This window comes from Neophocaena asiaeorientalis, unplaced genomic scaffold, assembly GCF_003031525.2.
Source record: "Neophocaena asiaeorientalis asiaeorientalis breed wild unplaced genomic scaffold, Neophocaena_asiaeorientalis_V1.1 scaffold1148, whole genome shotgun sequence".
NCBI classification, from domain to species: Eukaryota; Metazoa; Chordata; class Mammalia; order Artiodactyla; family Phocoenidae; genus Neophocaena; species Neophocaena asiaeorientalis.
In genome coordinates this window covers 34,471-49,737 of record NW_020174071.1, presented here as the reverse complement: position 1 = coordinate 49,737, position 15,267 = coordinate 34,471, and the positions used below count along the sequence as shown (strand labels likewise).

General features: G+C 60.1%; 2 protein-coding genes across 2 annotated transcripts in view; one reads left to right on the top strand and one right to left on the bottom strand.

The window, feature by feature from the left end:
- Positions 1 to 3,891, top strand: part of KLHL40 (kelch like family member 40) — a 7,521-nt gene extending 3,630 nt beyond the window's left edge. The window contains exons 4-6 of the mRNA XM_024754566.1: positions 3 to 189; positions 2,322 to 2,468; positions 3,340 to 3,891. Of these exons, the coding sequence (XP_024610334.1) occupies positions 3 to 189; positions 2,322 to 2,468; positions 3,340 to 3,451 (446 nt within the window). The 3' untranslated portion in view covers positions 3,452 to 3,891. The remainder of the gene's footprint in view (positions 1 to 2; positions 190 to 2,321; positions 2,469 to 3,339) is intronic.
- Positions 3,892 to 4,142: 251 nt separating this feature from the next.
- On the bottom strand, positions 4,143 to 13,060 carry HHATL (hedgehog acyltransferase like). Its single transcript, XM_024754568.1, has 12 exons — positions 12,967 to 13,060; positions 11,207 to 11,325; positions 10,750 to 10,817; positions 10,088 to 10,201; positions 9,767 to 9,961; positions 9,190 to 9,399; positions 8,788 to 8,959; positions 8,147 to 8,291; positions 7,995 to 8,030; positions 5,075 to 5,276; positions 4,528 to 4,669; positions 4,143 to 4,341 (listed from the first exon to the last, which is right to left on the bottom strand). Exons 2-12 carry the CDS (start codon positions 11,310 to 11,312, stop codon positions 4,217 to 4,219), a joined length of 1,515 nt encoding a protein of 504 aa, XP_024610336.1. The 5' UTR covers positions 11,313 to 11,325; positions 12,967 to 13,060; the 3' UTR covers positions 4,143 to 4,216.
- Positions 13,061 to 15,267: the final 2,207 nt, after the last annotated feature.

Here is a 15,267-nt window from a genome sequence, read left to right as displayed (position 1 = left end):
CTGGAAGTGCCTGAACAAGATGTGCGTCTATGACCCTAAGAAGTTCGAGTGGAGGGAGCTGGCCCCCATGAAGACTGCCCGCTCACTCTTCGGGGCCACCATCCATGACGGCCGCATTTTTGTGGCTGCTGGGGTCACAGACACAGGGCTGACCAGTTCAGCTGAGGTGTACAACATCGTGGACGGCAAGTATGGCTGCTTCCCCCCTCCCTGCCCCCGTTCCACTGGACAGCCAGGGACGAAGGGCCCCACTGTACCAGCCCGGCTGTGTGGCTTTGGGCCTATGTCAGACCTCTCTGTGTCTGCCCTGGCAGGAAACATAGCCTCTGTCTTGAGTCTCCACTGTGCAGCTTGGACATCAGCACAGAACTAGCCCCTCTACTCTGATCAGCAGTGAGGTGGGCTTCCCCCACAAGGGTTGTGGCCAGCCTGGTCTGCAGGAGAGAGCTCCCCGGAGATGCCAGGTTCCTCATTCAGAGACTCGTACCAGGCACTGGCCTGGTGCTAGGGTTACAGCAGTGACTGAGACAGAAGCTGCCCTGCCCTGGGAGATCGGGAAGAAAACTGAGCTGGCAGACCAGTTGGACTCAATCAGCTAAAGAGGTGGTGGGAGAAGGATGCCCAAAGGCAAAGGAAGGCTGGTGCCAAGGCATTTAGGAGAAAAAAGGCAGGCTTACTGGAGGAGAGGGCATTGGTCAGGTTGGATGGAGTGTGGTGGGTGAAGGGAGGTGGGGATTGTGGGTACTGGGGCTAGAGAGGGGTCAGTCGGGGTGAGGGACTTTATCCTGAGAGTAATGAAATGCCTCTGATGGGTTTTAAGCTCCCTTGTGTGTTTTCCTAAGATGCCTCATGGCAGCTCGTGTAGAGAAGAGATTACGGATTTCCTAGGAGGCAGGGGTACAGCTGTATAGCAAGAAGTGATGGTGGTCTGGAGCTGGGGGTACAGCAGGGATGGGGCAGAGAGGATGCACTGGAGAAAGACTTAGGCCAGCGCTTTTCATGTGCCCATGAATCCCTGGGGATCGCGCTCTGAATGCAGATCCTGATTGTCAGGTATGGGGAGGGACCCCAGAATATATTTCTAATAAACTCCCTGATGATGCTGCTGACGCTGCCAGTCCATGGACCACACTCAGTAGCAAGAGTTTAGCAGACAGAAGAAATAGGATGTAGCAATTGATTGGATGGTGGGGGTGAGAGGGAGAGGTGGACGCTTTTGAGTGAGGGTGAGAGGTCATTTATTTTTTTAATTAATTTATTCATTTATTTTCGGCTGCGTTGGGTCTTTGTTGCTGCGCGCGGGCTTCTCATTGTGGTGGCTTCTCTTGTTGAGGAGCACAGGCTCTAGGCATGCGGACTTCAGTAGTTGTGGCACGCGGGCTCAGTAGTTGTGGCGCACGGGCTTAGTTGCTCCGCAGCATGTGGGATCTTCCCAGAACAGGGCTCGAACCCGTGTCCCCTGCATTGGCAGATGGATTCTTAACCACCGTGCCACCAGGGAAGTCCCAAGGAGGTCATTTATTGAAGAACTGTTGGAGTTAGGTAGGAAAAGTGAGGGTCGAGTTAAAACATGTGGATTTGAGGTGACTGGGTGTCCAGGAGGAGCCCACTAGGGCAAAGAGAGAGCTCGAGGGTGAGATCTGGGGAGGGGGGACAGTACTCAGAGGGGACAAGCTCCCTCAGGGAGAGGATGTTAGTGGGAGAAGCCAAGGCCCAAGCTCTGGGGGCATCAGGGGCATATGCATTATTCAGCAAGGAATCCCAAGAGGTGAGGCTGGGAGGTGGGAAATGAAGAAAGTCACATCAGCAGAAGTACATACTGTGGACCCTGGATTCCAGAGCCCTGTGGTGGCTGGGGACCCGAGAGCAGTTTTGGAGGGATGAAGACCCAACTTCGGGAGCCAGGGGAGGGGAGTGAAGGCACCTTGAGAGTCACTGGACCGTGAAGGGGAGAAAAGGGACGGGGCAGGAGTGCAAGGGACGGTCTCAATGGTCACTGAGGTAGCAAGCTGGAGTTGGTTCAGGAGCAAAGGCGGGACATTGGGGAGAGCCCTGGTGGGTTTCATGGGGCAGGTTAGATGGAATGACAAGGGGACAGTGGAGGGAGATGGGAGGGGCAAGAGAATGGGGAAGAAGTGAAGACCAGAGGGCATTCCTCAGAGGTCAGGAAGCAGGTTGGGCTGGGAGCACGGGTGCCTGGGAGTCGGATTTTGCAGGGTGCAGCTGAAGCTGTGAGTGCTGGTGGGTGACAGTCACTGGGCTCGCTGCGGCCCCCCGGGGGGCGGGTGAGGCACCTCCTCACGCCCCCTCCTTCCTGCCAGGTGGGCGCCCTTTGAGGCCTTCCCACAAGAGCGCAGCTCGCTCAGCCTGGTCAGCCTGGCGGGCACGCTCTATGCCATCGGCGGCTTTGCCACACTGGAGACTGAGTCCGGGGAGCTGGTTCCCACAGAGCTCAACGACATCTGGAGGTGAGCCTGGCCCTAGGGAGGTGAGGGGAATCGTGAGCAAGGCCAGCTGGCCACCGAGGCAGCGCCCAGCAGGCTTATCTGTGGGCAGAGCTGATCCCTCTTCCAGGAAATCCTGTGGGGACAGGGCAGCAGACATGCCTCGCTCAGCCCAGGGTCTCTCCAGTTTGCTGGGAAAGTTTGGGTTTGCACACATGTCACCACGCCCCCCTGTGGGGCTTCGACAGTGTCAATCAGGACCTGGTGCCAAAGTTAGGGCCCAGACCCACAGAACCGGGCCCCAGGGGGGAGAGCAGGCCCTGAGAGGCAGCCAGCTCTTCCCTCTCCCCTCCCTCCTGAGGGGGAGAGCTGGGTCGGGATTGAGAAGTAGCTGGATCCCAGCTTCTCAGAGCCATTGCTTCAATGGCTGGTCCTAGCTGCGGGTGGAGGGGTGAGGTTTCGGCAGCCTGGGGCAGCTTCTGAACCTTCAGTGATGCTCAGTGCTGCAGGCAGCCTCTAGAGGGCACTGCTGCTGGGAGGGCAGGACCCGGGGAGGGGGGCAGGGGACTTCTTGGAGAGTTGAGTACAGAAATTCTCAAGAGGAGAGGTTTGGGGAGGTGCAGACCTTCCTGGAGGGAGGTGGACTTCAAGGAGTGTGGGCTTCCTGAGAGGGGGCTCTTCCTGGAAGGTAGGGCAGGTGTTCTTTGGGGGTGGGACCCTTTTCCCAGAGCGTGGGCGCTCTCCAAGAGCTGGCCTTCCTGGAGATGGGCCTGAGGCTAGGGGGCGGCACTCCCCAGGGGTGGCCTACTGCACCCAGCCACCCCTCCCTGCTGGGTCCCACCCAGGACTTGGCTGACCGAGCTCCTCGTCCGTGTCTCCACTCCTCCCACCCCAGGTACAATGAGGATGAGAAGAAGTGGGAGGGGGTCCTGCGGGAGATCGCCTGTGCCGCCGGAGCCACCTTCCTACCTGTGCGGCTCAATGTGCTGCGCCTGACCAAGCTGTGACCCGCCCAGAGGACCTGGCCGCGCGCCCCCCACGCTGCAGCCCACACAGGCCCGGCCTTCTGGGATGGGGGCTCCAGGGAGGAGTCTGGGAGAGGCAAAGCCCACCTGTATCCCATCCCGTCACAGTGCCCGAGGGGCCGCTTCAGCCAGGAAGGGGAAATCGCTACCTGGAGCTAGCCTTTCGGGTGGGGACGAGAAACTTTTGGCCTCTCCGGTGTCTCCATATCCCCCGTGTTCCTGGTCCATGAGGCAGAACCTCGGGGGCTGGTCAGGCTGCATCCCAGCCCAGCCCCGGCCTGGCTGTGTGTGCCCGTAAACTCCCCACAGAACTCAGTCTCCTCGCCTGTCAGATGGCGGTAGGGGGTGGGGGGGTGGTTCCCCATCGAGTGCACCTTGCAGCCTGGGTAAGTCTCCTGTAAGAAGAATAAAGTGCCTTCCGAGCAAGCAGCTCGGGGTCTGGGATCAGGTGCTCCAAGCGTCAGCGACCAGGTGGTTTGAAGACCTGGGGCTTCCGTGTTCAGCTGCTGGGCTGCCAAGATCGGTGGTCTCTGCCCTCCACGTGTGTCTCCTACACGTTCTGTTTGCGCCAAGAGCTTGAGCCCCCTCCCTGAACCTCCAGCTCCGCATCCAGCCTGGACAGGGAGCCAGGAGACTGCTGGAGGAAGGGGCAGGGGAGAGCCAAAGCGCAGTAAAAAGTCTTTTATTGTATCAGTCAGGCCCCTCCCAGGAACAGCTGAGCAGAGCCCATCCCTCTCCCCCTCTCCCCTACTCGGGCTTCTCTTTGTCCTGCTTCTGCTCCTCCTCCAGCATCAGGGTTCGCTCTCGCTCCTTCACCAGCTGGACACCACAGTAGGTGACAAACAGGACGGCCAGCGTGGTCTGGGGGAACCCTGTGTGGGGAAGAGGTCATGCGCGCCTGGAAGCAGCTCCCCTCTCCCCCAGCGACTCTTCTCTCTCCCCGCTTGACTGTGCCTCCCTGCTGAGTCCCTGGGGAATTGCGGTGGGGTGGGGACATTTCAGGAGGTCACAGTCCTTGAGGTTGATACCTGGCATATTCCGTATCCCCCGTCCCTCACCTGTGAGTAGCAGGCGCTTGGCGACCAGCTCTGTGAACTCAAAGCTGTTCAGGCTTACAAGGTTGTACATGACGATGGCCCAGAAGTTCATGGCCCCAAAGATGGCTCGGACCCTGCGGGACATCTGCTCCGACAGAGAGGCCTGCTGGGTCCAGGACAACATAGGCAGTGAGGTAAGAGGCCCAGGGGAAAGAGGACGCGGCGGGTCAGAGGCCTTGCCTATGTGGCCACCTGGGTCCTGGGGATATGCCTGTGTCCCTGAGAGTCCCCGGTCAGCTCTCCCTCATTGTTAAAAGATGGGAAACTGAACTCTGGAGAGAGGGCAGGGCCTGAACAACACAGCCAGGCCCGGGTGCCCCCCGACCCTGCAGAAGGGAAGGGAGGGCCAGGTACCCACCGAGGGAGCCATTGCCCCAACGACCCGGAGGCGGGTGGTAGTGAGAAAGTTCTGGCCTGGCAGCCAGGTGTGGCTGGAAGACTCCAGAGAGAAGTAGTGCCACCCCCTCCAGTGCCCCAGACAACCCAGCCCCAGACCTTCCTTGCTCACCTCAATTCGTGCCAGGGGCCCCCACTCTGCCAGCTTCTGTACCCAGAGCTCAAAGTTGAGGCCAAAGCAGTTAAGGCATGACCACAAGTAGACAGTATCACAAGGTCCGAGCCACAGAGTGGTGATGGCAAACGTGGCCACAGTGGCCGCCAGCTCTGGGATCACCTCAGAGTGCTCCCCACCCACGTGGTCATACACGTACCTGCAGGCAAGGCGGGAAAAGGGGCCGCTGGGAGTGTGGGCAAAGGATACACAACGGGGGCAGCCTCCTCAACACTGTCATCCTGGGCACATTCAACACCCTGGGCCTGAGGTGGCTGCTCCTCCTCTACCCAACTTCAAAATGTGGAGGGCTCAGCCTTGAACTTCCTGTCTTCTCTAGCTACCTTCATTTCTCCAAGCGATCTCATTCAGACTCTGAATACTGTCTCTATGCTGACAGGCCCCAAATCTGTCTCTCTGGTCTCTCTCCTGACTCATATATCCAACTGTTACCAGACATCTCACACGAAGGACCAACTCCCCCATCCCTGCCCAAACCTACTCCATTCCCATCTCAGCTAATGATACCACCATCCATTCAGTTGCTGGCCAGAAGCCTTGGTGCCATCTTGGATTCTCAATTCCCCTCTCCACTCACATCCAGACCAGCAAATGCTATACGGGCTCCGCTGGGTCCTGAGCACTGCTTATCACCTCCACTAACACCACCCTAGTCCAGGGGATCATCTCCTGTCACACAGATCATTGCAAGAGCCTCTTAGGTCGTCTCCCTGCTTCTGCCTCTGCCCCCTGCTGTCCGTTGTCCACACAGCAGTTAGAGGCATCTTCTAACAGTGTAACCCAGCTCACCTCACTTCCACAATCACACCCTCCCGCGATAGCTCCTCTTTACAGAATAAACTCAACCACCTTCCTGTGGCTAGAAGATCCCACGTCATCTGGTTTCTGCCTCCCTCCCTGACCTATCACCCACCACTCTCCCCTTCATTCACTATGCTGTCCCCTTACTGGTCCTTCTGATACTCAGACACACACAGCTGGCTCCTGTCTCAAGACCTCTGTACCTGTTGTTCCCTCTGCCTGGAATTCTCTTCTCCAAATTTCGTTATCACTCAAGTCTCAGTTCATCTCACAGAGGCCTACCCGAACCCCAACTAAAGAAGCTTCTACCCCATTACACTCTTTTATTTTCTTCATAACACTTACCACTCTCTAAAATTATCTTTTTTTTTTTTAACCTGTTTATGGTCTGTTTCTCTCCACTAGGCTGTAAGTTCCATGAGTTCACAGCCTTTGTCATGTTCACTGCTGTATCCCCAGTGCCTAGAACAGTGCCTGGCACATAGTAGATACTCAATAAATATCTGTTAGATAAATTCAGTAGAAGACCCATTGCATAACCAGCCTCTCTGTTCCTTGACCTCCTCGTTTCACCAATGGTTTCTTTTCCACTCCACCTCAGTCACCCACTCCCATGGCCACACCCCAACTTTTGCACCACTTGTTTGACTCCTTCCTAATTTCCATCCTTCACCCTGCCCACCCCCCTGACCTGACTCCCTAGCTCCACTTCTTCAGTCTCATTGACCTCCCCCCCACCTTCCTTATCTTGTGACCCCCTCCTATTTTTACCACCCTTCTTAACTGTATTCAATGGGTCATCATCACAAATAACCTAAAAACCCTTCTCCCTCACTTCTTCCTTCTTACCCATCTGGGAAAGCCCAATCACCCACATTCTCCTCACCTGCACCCAAGAAGCGAAGCCCTGATGGGAAAAACCCCACACCTTCACACATTAGAATCTATAAACCCACTACCCCCAACCCCACTTGAGCTGTCAGTGCCACGGTTTCTCTGGTCAGCATCTTCTCTCAGGCTCTGCCCTGGCTACTCCACCTCATCTCTCCTGCACGTGTGAATGGGTGTGGTGATCTAGGCAGGAGGAGAGAGGCAGCATCTGTGTGCCTCCCTCCACCCCCAACCCTGCATCTCTCAGCTGATGACCTTGCCTCCTACTTCACGGAGAAAACCGAAGCTTTCAGGAGGAATCCCTCACCTTTCCACACTCACCTGCCATTCTTCTGCATCCACACCGGCCTTTCTTCCTTCTCCGTGGCCGAAGCCAGAGCTCTGCCTGGTTCCATCGCCTCCTGCCCTTCTCAGGGAGCTCCCTCCATCAATCACCCCTCTATCCTGCGCTGTTAACTTCCTCCTTTCTATTGAATGACTCCCCTCGGCACCCAAGCATGTCCCATTATTTCCTGTCTTTAAAACACCCACTTCTCCCTTCGGCCACTTCTGTGTGTCCCCCTTCAGTACCAGGCTTCTTCTAGGAGCTGTCCACACGGGAACTACCCTGCGGTTCCTCTGTCCCCTACGCCCCCAGCCCCGACTCCTCCCCGCCCCTGCCTCTCCAGGGAAAGGCTGAGAACCTCCATGCCACCCACGCTCACACTCAGTCTGTGGCTTCCTTGACACCAGCAGCATCTGACCCAGTTGCCCCTACCATGCCAGCATGGTTTTCCCTGGGCTTCCAGGGTGTCCCACGGTCCTGCCTTTTCTCCTGCTCCTCTGACCGCTCCTTTCAGGCCCTTCTGCTGGCTCCTTCAACCAGAGTCCTTCCGGGCACACGACTTCCTGGGAGTCATCGCCCTCTCCTTCCTGATGCCCTCAATCCACGGCCAAGTGCTGTCCAGGCTGCCTGCTGTGTGTCTCCACTCCATTTCTCTCACCTCCAGGGGCCCCACCCAAGTCCAAACCTCTGTCTTTCGCTTCGACCTCTGCCATGACCTCCTCCCTCCCTCCCTGCTTCCTCTGGCCCAGAGGTGATCTTTGAAGACGTGGACCCACCCGGCCACGGCCCTGCTCAGCCACCTGGGGGATGGCTGTGACATCCCACCCCACCCCAACTCACCTGCAAAGCCAGTCGTTGATGCCACGGTCAAAGTGCCTGTGGGAGGAGAGCATACGGGTGGGAATCAGCCAGGAGATGAGCTCCGGGGCTTGGGGCAAGAGGCAAAGGGGAGGTGGGGATCCCGGAGGCGAGTCCCCGGACCTCGCACTCACGTCTCGGAGAAGACGTAGAGCGCTGTGATGCACTTGGGAGGCTGGGGCGGGTCCAAGTGGTCGAGGCGCGCCACGGTGTTGACGACGCCGAAGAGGACGGCCGCCTTCACCCAGTCGTACACCAGGTTTGAGTAGGCTAGGCCAGCTGGGGACAAGGGGTCGTCACGGCCCGAGGGGCATTACACCGACCTTCCCCCCGTCCCCCATGCCACCCCGGGTCTTCCCAAATCCAGGGGAGGCGCGGAGCCCTGCCCTCCCCTACGGACACTCTCTCCCCAGCTCGGGGTGGGGGTGGGGGTATCCTTGCGCCCGGCCGCCCCCACGGAGGCCCCGCCCCCACGTCCTGGGGGGAGGGGCTGGCCCCTGGGAGACCCTATCCGGCTGGGGAAATCAGCCCCAGGCCCCGGCGAGGTGGGCGGCCTCTGTCTGGTACCACTGCCCGGCGTCACGGGGCAAACCTACCTCCAAGTCCCACGCGTTTCAAAGGCTATATCCCCGCTCCCCCACCCTGCGACAGGTGCTGTCCCCCGGGGCGCCAGCTTCCCCAGCTGTGACTCCGCCGCCGTTGGGGCGCAGAGGGTCCGTCCTTCTGAAGTGGCGGCCCCGTCCCCATCCCTGTTCTGGGCCCGGCGCGCACCCACCGAGGGCGCTGTCCGGGAGGCGGCTGGCGAACTTGAGGTCATTGGGGATGGTGAGGATGTAGAAGAAGTGGAAGAAGATGTCCACGGCCACGATGGCTACCACGCTGAGGCCCGCCTGGGCCCGGATGCGCCACAGCTCGCCCTCTCGCCGCACTGGCTCCACCTGGCTCACCTGAGGGACGGCTAGGGTCTGAGTGGGGGAGGTAAGCCCTGCGCGAGGAGCCCTGTCTGAGCGGTGAGTCACGAACTAGCTGTCTGGGGATGCGAGGGTGAGGGGAGACGCGGCTTCATCCTGGCAACGCTGAGAGTGGAGACACGGGCCCCTCTGGGGTCTGAGGGGGGTTCACTTCCGCCCGGAGGGGGCGCAGTTCTGTCTTGGGAGCCCACAGGGTGTCCCCTCACCTGAGCGTGGAAGCGATCAAAGGTCATAATGGGCCCGAAGAAGAAGAAGGGCAGGTAGAAATTGTACTTGAGCAGGTCAGCTAGGGAGTAGCGGCGGTCAGGGTGGGCACAGCTCTCCAGCGCAAAGCTGGTACAACGCAGCACCGTGAAGCCGCTGCCCCCGTGAAACAGCACCTCTTGAAGATCAAAAGTCCCTGTTACAAACCCGCTCTGGATGGGAGAGAACAGGCCGCCAGCTCACCAGGGTGCCCCTTGTCTCTGGGAAGCCCACCCAGCCTCCTGCAGGGGCCCAGCCTGGTTCTGCCGTCACCCTCTCTGCCAGCGCCCGTCAACACTGGCCACCTAGGGCCAATTTCATAAGTGCCGGGGCAGAGCAGGGAAGGAGCTGGACGTGTCTCTGCTGCTGTGGAGGCGACCACCTTGTGGGCAGGGCATGCTCCATGGTCAGAGGCTTGAAGACGGGTGGGAAAGTGAAGGAAATGCTTGGGGAGACTTAGGAGGCAAACGTTTCGGATGGGGTGAGAGGTTTGGGGTCCTATCCCTGCACCCTCCACCCCTGCCCCGCCCCAGCACACACCTGCCAGGAGATGAGGGGGTCCAGCTTGAAAGAGGCAAGGCTGGCCAGGCCGAGGCCGAGACAGAGCCAGGGCTGGTGCAAGAGTGAGACAACGTAGAGGCCCACGCAGTGGCCAAGCAGGAGTAGCAGGTACCAAGGGCCCATCGTGCCCACCACCGCCAGGGCCCCGTACGCAGCATACACCCAGGAGCGGAGCTGCGGGCAGGGAGAAGGCTGCGTCTACCTCTCCATGTGAACGGAGGTGGGAGCCCAGGATGGCCTCCCCGCAACCCTCGTGGCTGAGGGGGAGGGGGAGGCAGGGGGGGCTCAGGTCCAGCTCACCTGGGGGGCAACCATAGTGCAGAGTTTCGCAAACAGCACGTGTCCGGAGAGAGCGAAGAAGATGGCGTTGCGGAAGGAGGTGAACCACATCACCCACTCGAAGTCAGCCACGTCCTGGGGCAGGCCCAGGCAGGTTAAGGTGGGGCGGGGGCAGAGTGGGCTGGCACTTGGGCTGGTCAGAGTCTCAACCCCTTCCCTGCCCCCAGAGTCTTCTTGTGCATTAGAGGAGAGCAACGGCTGAGGTCCCTGCGTTCCCCTCTGAGGGAAGTACCAGGAAGGTAGGTAGAGAGGAATGAGGGGCACCACGTGGGCTGCCCTGCTGCTCCGAGCTCCCCCTCTGTCCAGCACATTGCCTGACATTCCACCATTATTGCGTTGTTCCTGGGGAGGATGGTGCTGGAGGCCCTGCGGAAGCCCGTCTCGGTTTGTTTCCTAAATGAGCAGGGTCTGAGGCAGGCTTGGTTTGGCCCCAGGAGGACGGAGGAGGGGCCAGTGGAGAAAATGAAGATGCTGAAACTTCAAGCCAGAGACCTTCCCCATTGCCAGCCCTGTGTTATGTGGGACCATTGGGAACAGGGGAGAGCGGGGAAGGGTTTGGGACAGGAGAGACGGGCCAGGGATCAGAGACCCCGGTCAGGGACCCTGCGCTGCGGGGGACCTACCATCTTCCGGCCAATGTACTCCCAGCCAGGTCGCACAGACTCCCGGAAGGCTTTCCTGTGGGCCCCACCTGAGAACAGAGTCTGGTCTCAGGGCGCTTCACACCCACACCTGCCTCTACAGCAAGGCTGATGCCACCCTCGGGGGACAGGAGAGGGTCTGGGTCTCTCTCTGCCTCTGCTTCTCTCTGGGTCTCACTGTGTGTCTGGGGCCAGGTCTCTGTATCCCTGAGTGTCTGAGACACACTCTCTCTCTTTCTCTGGCTCTGCTCAGGTCTCTGTCAGTGTGCTTCTGCATTTGAGTCTCCCTGTGGCTGCATCTGACTCAACCCCCTAGCCCCAAGGCCTAGGGACTGCCCTTGAGTCTGGAGCCTCTAAGTTTCTGGCCTTGCTGGGTGGAGCCCTGAGACCCCCAGCGGAAGAACGGTCCCACCCCTCTGTCCCGGGGCCCAGCTGTTACCTTGTGAAGCCTCAAAGAGGCCCCGGCCGGCATAGCCTAGGGCCCCGCTCAGCACCAGGGAGTACAGGCCCAGCTCTGCTGCGGGCAAGGCTGTCTTGACGCCCATAGCCTGGATGCGGCTGAGGGAGACAGATTGGGTGAGGGCACTGCTGCCCCCCGGCCCTGCCTGGCCCAGTTCATGGTCCCCACTGAGGTGGAGCGGTCCCCATTCTGAAGAGAGACAGCCCCTTGGGCATCTCATGCCATCATTCTCCCCGGCCATCTCCCACTCCTCCCAGGCCCCCTGCCATTTGGTGCCCCATCCTAGCCGCTACTCTCGGCCCCCTCCCCCTTCCCACTGAAGGCTCTTGAAAGCATTGCCTTCACTCTCCGCCGGCCTTCTACACCTTCATTCACTCCTCCATACCTTTCAGGTGGACCGGTCCCCACCCTCTGCTCAAACTGCTCCTCCAAGGTTTCAGATGACTTTCTTGTGGAGAAACTCCCTCTGCATCACCTCAGTCATATTTCTGGCCCCTAGGGTTCCCACTCCCCTCAGTAAGTCTCTATCAACTCCTGACAAATCCACCCCTCCTCCGGGCCCCTTTCTCTGATTCCATACCCTCCTGAGCTGCCTTTACTTCCTGTGACCTCCCCACGGGAGGAGGGAGGTCTAGCCTATAGCTTCTCATTGACCCCCATTACGCCAACCAGCCCCTGAGTCCCGGCCTGCCGCATCCCTGGTTCCTGCCTGTGTCCGTGGCCACACCTGCCCACTCTCTCAGTGCTCTGTGTATCCAGGCCCTGGATGCCGGCTGGAGGCTGTGCTATTTGAAGAAGTGCCCTGGGGTAGTGGGTGTGGGGCTAGGCTGGGCCAGGCAGACACCGGGGAGTGTGCTGGCCGCTGCCCAAGGTGTTGACCAGCATTGGGCTCAGGGGGAGCCTGGCCACTCCCTCCTGCCAGGGCTTAGCTCATCCCCAGGAGTCCTCCTGGGTCATCCCTGGGACCTAAGCTAGCACCTGTGCCCTCTCTATCCTGCTCCGGCCTGACCCGTGGCCATCCTTTCAGGCTGGGCTGAGCGAGGTGGCTGGCATGGCCCTCTCTCCCGCCCCAGATCCTCTAAATCTCCCTCACCAATTCCGAAACCAGCTCTCCTGGGCCGCCACAGTCGGCATTCTCCCCATTACACGGATGGAGGGCTCATGGACCAGAGAGGGGCAGGGACCTGTCAAGGTCACACAGGGGACCAGGGACAGGATTGAGTGTTCTCAGTGAGCCCCCCTGCAGTCTCTGATCGGAGAAGACCGTCCGCTGCCCCTGCCCCTACCAGCGGCCTGCCGGACCTGACTTCTACGCCGCTGGCCTGAGGGCTGACGCACCTCCCCACGGGCCGGGTGGGGGTAGGGAGGCCCTGAGGATCGGGTTAAGGGAGCAGAAGCTTGAAACCGGAGCACGGTGAAGAGCCTGCGAAATAGCTTTGTCAGCTGCCTCCCACTCTCCACTTTCCAATTTTAGCTCCCCGTGGCTGGTGCCGGGTGTCCCCTGTGAGGCCTCTGTGAGCAAGGCCAGGGCTGGCCCCCAGCCTGGGACCTCTCCTGATAGACCCCAGACCTGGGCCAGCCTGTGGACAGAGGAGTACCCCCTGCCCACTGACCTGCCCGCCTGAGGTATACCTGGAGTAAAGCCCACTTTGGGGCCTGAGGTTTGCGATGAGGGGCCTGGGGTGGGCTCTACAGGTCTCAAGGACCCCGTAGTGGCTACATCCCTGGCTGGCACTGACCTTGAGGAAGCTGTGAGGGACCCTGGCACACTGCCCACCTCGGGGCTCTGGGGTCCTGCGTCCGACCGTGCGACCGTCCGACCAGCTGGGCTCTGGGGCCCCGGTGCGGTGTGTCCAGCTCTGGGGTCCCCACGCCCTCGAGGCTGTGAACGGTGAGTGGTGACAGCAGGAGGGGTGGGGGAGGAGGAGGGCAGGGAGGAGGTGGCCTTTCTGGAGCGGAGCTGCGCGAAGTGGAGCAGAGCTGAGTGCTGCAGAGCTGCTGGCCACAGGGAGCTGCAGGGAGGATTGGGGAGGGGCAGAAGGGGTGGCCATTGGCATAGGCTCAGACAGGGACACCTGGACCTCACTTCGACCTCCCTCCCCTGGTCCGTACAGCCTGTGTCTCCTTCTCACTGCTGGCCAGGGCTCTCCTCTTCCAGGAAGCCTTCCAGGTGGCCCCCGCTGGCCTCTCTAGGCTTGTGAGCTGCGCCCCCACCACGCAGACACACACTCATACCGTGCCCACACTTCCATGAATTCCAGCGCACACCTTTCCATGTGAATTCCCAACAGCTGTCCCACGGCACACCCACCTCGCCCCCTGCCCTGGTCCATTTCATCAGGCAGAGACTCCTGGCTGGCCAGGCATCAGTGCCTGGGGGTGGACTGACTGGCCTAGTGGAATTGTAACTGGCAAGAGACATGTGGGCCCTATACTCCAGCCCTGTCCCATAGGGAGCTGACCAGGTGGAGGGGAGCTAGCAGGGTCACTTGAGTGGGTCCTTGGAGTGGCTGACATCCTCTCCACGGCAGGGTGGAGGCAGACAGCACTGTTCCTAAGCAACCAGGACTCCTCTGGGGGAGGGGAGTGGGGGGACAGGGCCCTCACTCTGGGAAGGGGCAGCTGAGGCCTCGGCGCAGCCTACCTGATGCAGAGGGGTATCCTGAAGGCCACCCCACCGTGGCCTCAGAGCCCAGCTGGTTGGACGGATGCATGGTTGGATGCAGGACCTCGGAGCTCCATGGTGGGCAGTGTGCCAGGGTCCCTCACAACCTCCCCAAGGCCAGTGCCACCCAGGGATCCAGCTACTCTGGGGTCCTTTGGGATGAGGATCTCAGAGTCTGTGAGGGTCCGTTTATGCATGTGCATGGGGGACAGGGTCTGGAGGGTAGAAGGAGCTGTGTGACTACAATGAGTCACAAGACAGGTCCTGGAGCCCGTGCTGACCCTCTGAGCCCAGGCATAGGCTCAGCGGAGACTAGAGGAGGAAGAAGTGTTCTCCTACCCCGACCCTCAGCAGGGGCACTTCCAGGGCCTGAGCAAGGCCTGGGAGGGAGAGTACCCTCCCTTCCCACAATACCCGGAGGCGCTGAGCTTCCTCTCAGCACACACTCCCCACAGAGTGACACGGAGGCCTGCACGGCGGGTCCCTGACTCTGAGAAGCATGAACGGTGATCACTGCACTGGAGGGGCTGCGTGCGGGCTGCAGTCATGGATCATGGGTGCTAGAGGAGGCCAGTGTCGGGGAGGGGGTGTGCCTGAGCCAGACTGTGGGCGTTAAGGAGGGCTTCCTGGAGGAGGTGGGGCACCCGAGTAGAGTCCTGAGGTAGAGTCAGTGGTTGTTAGAGGAGAAATAAGTTAATCACAGTTCTGAGGCTGTACCTGGATTAACTCTTTTTAATGTCACCACAACCTCTAGGGAAGTGGTTGTTACCATTTTCCCCAGTTGATAGAAGGGGAAACTGACGAACAGGAGGTTAGATTAAGTCACTGGCTCAGCTGTAGGAGCTTCTGGAGTTGATTGCCCTGCAGGGGCAAGAACCCAGCTCACCCACACCTGGTGCTGGCTGAGACCAGCCTGAGCCGGCCATGCAGCTGGTGCCCTCATGAGGCTCCAAGAGAATGGCTCTGGGAGGCAGACGGGGTGCTCTGGCTTCACCGTTAAGAGCACAGGTACAGCCAGCTGACTTGAGCCTGAGCTCCGCCTTGCTGGCAACCCACTTCTCTGAGCCTCAGATACTCATCTGTAAATGGGCACACTGCCGGCCCTGACCTCACTGGGCTCTTGGGGGGATTCGATGGCTCACTCCGTGGCCAGGGCCTGGCTCACTGAACTGCTCATAAAGACAGGCTGTTAGAGAGGCTGAGACCCCTCGCTCCAGAGGCCAAGACAGGCAGCGCTCGCACACAGCAGGAGGAGGGGTCCACCGGGCCACCGCGTGCGGTGGGGTCTGTAGGGAGCTTGGCTTGTCGGGGTGGCAGGCGGGTAGAGGGCTAGGGAGGCCCCTTTGACCTGGGGCTGGACAGCCTGAGGCCAGCT